The 7,365-nt window shown below is 32.2% G+C and overlaps 1 protein-coding gene across 1 annotated transcript; it reads left to right on the top strand.

Moving 5' to 3' along the window:
* The first annotated feature begins 5,433 nt into the window (after positions 1 to 5,433).
* LOC109802073 (24-methylenesterol C-methyltransferase 2) lies at positions 5,434 to 6,933 on the top strand. Its single transcript, XM_083073927.1, has one exon. It carries the CDS (start codon positions 5,673 to 5,675, stop codon positions 6,759 to 6,761), a length of 1,089 nt encoding a protein of 362 aa, XP_082930053.1. The 5' UTR covers positions 5,434 to 5,672; the 3' UTR covers positions 6,762 to 6,933.
* Positions 6,934 to 7,365: the final 432 nt, after the last annotated feature.

Here is a 7,365-nt window from a genome sequence, read left to right on the forward strand (position 1 = left end):
TAACAACATTTAACCCCAAAATCGAAAGAAGGAACATGCAACAACAACACATCAAGAACACCAAAAATCCCAAATCCCCTTTGTAACCTACTTTGATTTGATCCACACAACCATGAATTTCCAAGGAATTCACAAAATACAACACCCACCCTAAGAATCAAGTATACCAGCAAACATTCAACAAGAAATTCATTTGTTAAGAGCTAACTTTGGGGCACTTGAAGTGTCTATTTATCTTTTGAAACTTGTATCTTTTTGTTGAGTTAGTTGTTTACATGATGTATGATAATGATTGAATTTAGTTCATTATATGTTTATTTATGATGATGTATAATGATTATTTAAGTTGATTAAGTTGAAAGTTGTATGTTGATTTAAATTGATTAAGTTGAAAGTTTTATGATGATAAGTTGTGAATGTAAGTTGCTCATGATATTGCAAAATACATGAAAGATGATAATGCATAATGTTGTATGAAGATAAATCATGATGCGATGAGTGAGTTGGAAAAGGTGATGTTAAGTTGAATGATTACATATATATATATGTGTGTGTGTGTGTGTGTGTGTGTGTGTGTGTGTGTGTGTGAATAACCAATTTTATCTGGACTTACAAAAGCAATAAAACGGATGTCTACTATGAAGAGGAGGAGCTCCCAAAGTATGGAGTCAATACCATATGACAACAAGGAAGCTTGAAGCTCAAACAAGTCAGTTTTAGGAGCCCAGAACGGGCTATTCCAAATTTGGAACGGGCCGTTCCAAGCTACTACAAAAACCTACAACTCTAATTGAGAACGGGCCGTTCCAAAAATGGAACGGGGCTTTCCAAGTCGGTAAAAATGACCTAAATGCCTAATCTGAAATAGGTCGTTCTGAATTTAGAACGATCCGTTCTGAATTTAGAACGGGTCGTTTTAGGCTCAAATTTCATTCATAACGGGATGATCTAGAACAGGTCATTCCAAATCCGAAATGGGCCTCTCTGGTCAGGTCTAATGTCTATAAATAGTAGACTCAGACACTATTTTCGGGGTTGAAAATTTCGTCTAAGACTCTTTAGAGCTCGAAATTTCTCTCTCTCTCTCCTTCATATTGTATTTCTTGAGATTTGTGAAGCATATTGTAGTGTGAAAGGTAGCCAAAAAAACACCTAATAGATCGTCATATTTGAAGATTCAACAAGTTCAAGCCTCTCATTTGGTATCATTTTTTTTATAATTGTATGTACATAGTGAATATGATTTGTTGTCTTTAAAATATTTGTTTAAAAAGTATTTAATATACGACAAATAATAATGTTAATTGAATAACATTTTTATCTTTAACATTATTTGGTTCTAGGGGTTTAATGACTAGTCATTTGCTAGCTTAAACTCTCCTGTAAATTTTTTTTAAGAATAAAGATATGTTGCAACCAATAACGTTAATTAAGTAGCACTTCTATTTTTAACGTTATTGGAGGAACTCATTGATTAGCCATTTGCTAACTTGAATCCTTATGCAAAATCTATTTCTTTAGATAAAAATATAAACATAATTTTGCTTCATGTATACTTATTTTTATGGTTGATGATATTAATTGAGTAGCACTTCTACCCTTTAATATCATGTAAATCATAAAAGTTAATAGAATAATTATTCGTTGTCCTAAGCTTTAAGCATAAATATCAACAAATAAAAATTAATAACATTGATTGAATAACAATTCTATCTTTCATGTTATTGGAAGGGTTTATTGATTAGCCATTTGCTAACCCGAATCCTTATGATTTTTTTATAAAAAAAATACAAAAGAAACATCTCTCACATTTAAAAATAATATATATATATATACACATTTTCGAGGAATAAAATAAATATTTATGAATTTATATAATTTTGCGCAATTAATTAAAGGTACTGTTTTACAGGCGTCGTAGGGTACTAATACCTTCCCTACACGTAATTGACTTCCGAATCCAACTTTGATTTTAAAGATTATCTTTTAAAGGGTTTTTCAATATTTTTTCCTTAAAATAAAATATTGGTGGCGGCTCCATTGAAAAACAATATTTGCGTCATCCCGTCGTGATTCTGATTACCATAATATATATATATATATATATATATATATATATATATATAAAAGGAAGAATCCACTTATTCTAAGAATAAATCTACCTAGACTTATCTCATTCAATAATTCATGTTCTATATCAAAATTTAGTAATTCAACTATTAAATAAAAAGTTTTCTTAATGTATAGATCAAATCTATAAATTTTCAAAAAATTTTAAAACTATTTGATACTTCGTTTCATTAATTCAAATCATCGTATAAAGTACTTTTATAAAAAGAAAATTATAAACTATTTGATAATTTTTTATAGGATTGTAACTTTAATAATAAGAGATTCAAATTAGATTATTTGTCAAGATATACTATAATCATAAAAAAAAAAAAAGATTCAAACATAAATTATATTAATATGATTAAATCAAAGGAAATTTAATAATCCAATAAAATACTTTGAAATGCATGTGTGTATATTTATTCTAAAATTCATGTATAAAAAAAATTTCTTCAACCACTATACTAATAAAATACATGCATATCCATTCTAAATTTCTAATATAATAATTTGAAAGTATAAGTAAAAAAAACAACTTTTTAAAGAAAAACAATATTTAACATATGACTAACATTAATAATCTTTATTACATTAACGTTTATTAATGTAACTATAAAACAAAAACAAAATACATCATTACATAATAATACTTAATTTTAATTATTTTTTTAATTAATTTAGATAATAATCACAAAAATTTAATAATCTAATAAAAATAATAACACAAATATTTTTTTCTTAAAATTGACTTCAACTTTAACTAATATACTAATTAAATGCATCTATGTCTATTTTAAAATTTTTATATAATAATTTTAAACTATAAAAAATATTAAAAACAAAACATTTAAAATATGACTAACATTAATAGTTTTTATTACATTAACATTTATTAATGTAACTATAAAAAAGAAATTAATTAATTCAAAATGATAACATTAAAAAATAAAAAACAATTAATTAATTCACTCAAGTTTAAATATGTTTTATTTAAAAATCTAATTCAAACATAAATAAAAATGATATTAATAAATCACAAGAAATTTAATTATTCAATCAAAAAATAATAGCACAATTGATTTTTTAAAATTAACTTCAATCATTATACTAATTAAATGCATCTAATATAATACTCTAAAAGTATAAATAAAAAAATTAAATAAAATCAACTTTTCAAAATGAATCCTAAAATTAAATTTTAAAACAATAAAAAATATAAGTATTTCTTTAATTATACGGAGAAGGTAATTAACTAAGTATAAAATATTTGGCACATAAATTACTAAATAATAAAATAATCACTCACAAATTTTCAACTCTTAAAATTTTTACTACTACTACTTAAAAAATATGAAGAAATAAAAAAAACTACATAAAACTAAATATTGTAAATAACCTTAATTTAAAATACCAATTTGAAAAAATACCAGTTCATGTTTATTTTACACCAACCTGTAATATAAAATGAAAATTCTTATTAAAAAATACATTTATAAATATTCAAGAATAATCAATAACCAAATTAATCAACAGCTAACAAAATATTCACAAACAATATTTACTGTCAATAAAAAAATTCGCCATAAACTTAAAAAAAAAAAAAAGGAAACAAAAAACAATAAAACGACCAAAAAAGAAAGAAAAATAAACTGATCAAAAAATGATGGAACGAAAAATGTTCATAGAAAACGTCCTCCAATGCTTTGTTGCCTTCTCTTGTTAGCATACAATACGCCTTACCTCCATACATTTTTCTTTTCTTTGCTGTTTCCAACAAAAAAAACACTTAAGAGCAGTAGCGTTTTATTTATCATAAAAATAATTTATTATTCCATAATTTTCTCTTATGTATATGAAAGTTACGGTAACTTAATACATTTAAACTATTAAACTTATAAAAATAAATTAGATTGTAACATGTGTACAATATATATTTTGACTTAAATGTACATGTATCATAATTTGATCTATTATTACAAATCTAACGGTTTAAATGTATTAAGTTACCATAACTTTCCCTCCATAAAATTAGAGGATCTATTTCTCATAAACTCATTTTTTATATTAATTTATAAACGTTATATAATCAATTATTTTATTATTATAAAATAAAACCTAATAATAATTTTGAAATATAAATAAAATACACTTTAAAGTATAAAACTAATAAAAATAATTTATCTTTTTATTATATTAAATGAAATCCTTGCATTTTACGAGTGTTGGGAAAACAATTCAAATTTTCAAATTTAAATATCTGAGATACTATTTAGATTTTAAAATATATTGATTCTTTTAAGATATTATTTAGAATTGAAATATATTGTATTTATTTTAGTGATTTGTTTCCTCTTTTTAAGATTGCAATGTAAGTTTAATAAATAGAGACTCTTGAGATGAGAAAAATCACTTCGGCTTATAGAGGGGGTCACCGCCTTAAATGAAAGAGGAGGTCATATGAAGGAGGGTTTCCAAGTTTTGTCAGAAAGTTTGTGAACGAGAGTTTTCAAGTTTTGCCAGAAAACTTGTGAGGAAGGGATTTCCAAGTTTCACCCATAAAACTTGTGAAAAATGATTTTTCAAGTTTAACTCACAAAACTTGAAAGGAGGATTTTGATATATATGTAATACATTTTGAGATAAATAATGAACAACGTAGACATGAGGGACTGAACCACGTTAAATAAATTTGTGTAATTTTTTCCTATTTCTTTTATGGTGTTATTTTAATATGTTTCTCATCATCATTATTATACGTAAAAAAAAAATAATAAAATCCCAACAACGAGTAAACAAAGTAGTTGTTTAAAAAGGTACATCTTTTAAAAGCATATATAATCGGTTGAGACTTTCCGAAATATAATCTCAATTTATCTTCAAAGTACATCAAATTTAGTTTATTAAACTTAAACTCGTCAAAATTCATTTCAAGGTGCAGGGGGCAGGGGCAAATGGGTGGGACAGAGAGGTGATAAACATCCCTTAAACACCTAGGTGATAATAGGGAAAAGGGAAAAATCAAATCTGAAAAAGTTTTCATATAAAATAATTCCGGTTAATTAAAAAAGACAAGTTAGTAAGTTATTAAATAAAGTGGATGGGCAAAAAGCAAAGGATGAAAGTGAAAAAAAGAAACAAAATGAGAGTTGAAAGTTGGTATTTAAGTTGTAACAAATGGTAGTTAACGCGTGAAGAATATCCAACAATTTACAGCGAGGTTTAAGAAGAAGCGAGTAACAAACGTAAAAGGATTTAATTATTAATATGGTAGATAAGCGTTGTTGGTCTGTGTGGGCATTGTTTAATTGAATGAAAGGAAGCAAGATAGACGCGCGAAGCACGTGGAGTGAAGCAGCGTGAGCGAAGAGAAGAGCGATCCACATTGGCACATTCCACAACACAAGCGAATAAAAACAAAGAGTAGGGACCAATGGTTTGGCAATTGGCATCCCCCACAACACAACATAATTAAGCCCACAGCCACACCCAGAGTAGGGAGCCCAAAGTAAAGAAGGTTTAGAAAGAAAGAGCGATATTCTCTCTCATAATTCACACTCCCAATGGACTCTCTCTCTCTCTTGTGCACAGGAGCCCTGATCGCCGGCGGGCTGTACTGGTTCGTGTGCGTGCTGGGGCCGGCGGAGCAGAAGGGGAAAAGAGCGACGGATCTGTCGGGGGGGTCAATATCGGCGGAGAAAGTGAGGGAAAACTACAAGGATTACTGGTCGTTCTTCCGGCGGCCGAAGGAGATCGAAACGGCAGATAAAGTGCCAGACTTTGTGGACACATTCTACAATTTGGTGACGGACATATACGAGTGGGGGTGGGGGCAGTCCTTCCACTTCTCGCCCTCCATCCCAGGGAAGTCACACGGAGAGGCCACGCGCCTGCACGAGGAGATGGCGGTGGATCTAATCGAGGCGAGGGCCGGGGACAGGATCCTGGACGTGGGCTGCGGCGTGGGGGGGCCCATGCGAGCCATCGCGGCCCACTCGCGGGCGAACGTGGTGGGCATCACAATCAACGAGTACCAGGTGAAGCGGGCCAGGCTGCACAACAAGAAGGCCGGGCTGGACTCCCTCTGCGAGGTGGTGTGCGGGAATTTCCTCCAGATGCCCTTCCCCGACAGCACCTTCGACGGCGCCTACTCCATCGAGGCCACGTGTCACGCGCCCAAGCTCGAGGAAGTCTACGCCGAAATCTTTAGGGTTCTGAAGCCCGGCGCGCTCTACGTTTCCTACGAGTGGGTCACCACGGACAAGTTCCGCGCCGAGGACCCCGAACACGTCGAGGTCATTCAGGGGATTGAGAGGGGCGACGCGCTTCCCGGCCTCAGGAGCTACGCCGACATAGCCGCCGCCGCGCGTAAGGTTGGCTTCGTGGTGGTGAAGGAGCGGGATCTGGCTAAGCCCCCGGCCCAGCCCTGGTGGAGCCGATTGAAGATGGGCAGGATCGCCTACTGGCGGAACCACATTGTCGTAACTGTTCTCGCCGCATTGGGAATCGCGCCCAAGGGTACCGTCGATGTCCACGATATGCTTTTCAAGACCGCTGACTATTTGACCAGAGGCGGTGACTCTGGCATTTTCTCTCCGATGCACATGATCCTCTGCAGAAAGCCCCATCCCAAAGAAGAGGCCCAAGCCTGATTTCGGCCCAAACTTTGTTTCCTTCCTCCCTTCCGGTACCCCCCCCCCCCCCCCCCCTTTTTTTTTCTTTTCTTTATAATTATCTTGGGTTTAACTTATTATTATTATTACTATGAACTTGCTGTAATTTGGATTTTGATCTTTTTAATTTAGTTTTAATTTTGCAATGGGATGGATGGATGTCTCCTGGTATTTTTATTTTTTTTTTGGCTTTAATGGAAGTTATTTAGCATAGAATGAGGTTTCGATTTGAATTAATTGCGTGGTCTTTGTTGTTGTGGTGATCAACTTATGGTTTATGAAATGGAGATGGAAAGTACAAGTACTTGCTTTAATTTCCGCGAATTGATTGATCCACGAATCTCAGGGATCAGAGTATCTGAAATGCTCCGATTTATGGCGGTGGTTGTTGAAGGGACTTTGATTTTGATTTTGATTTTAATTAAACTGATTGATCCCATCCCAAGTGTATAAAGTTGAAAGGGAGAGGTGGGAAGAGCACATGTTATTAGGTGGCGACCACTAAGGCTGGTTGTACTGTAACGTGGTTATGTTCGAGTGTGAATCTGGCCTTGATGCGTGCTGAGTTGCTTTTTTGGTTTTA

This window comes from Cajanus cajan, chromosome 4 (genome assembly GCF_000230855.2).
Source record: "Cajanus cajan strain Asha chromosome 4, NIPB_CcT2T_4, whole genome shotgun sequence".
Taxonomy (NCBI): Eukaryota; Viridiplantae; Streptophyta; class Magnoliopsida; order Fabales; family Fabaceae; genus Cajanus; species Cajanus cajan.

What these genes read in the sequence shown, in the direction of transcription:
- LOC109802073 (XM_083073927.1), top strand. Translation starts at nt 5,673, where the DNA reads ATGGACTCTCTCTCTCTCTTGTGCACAGGAGCCCTGATCGCCGGCGGG.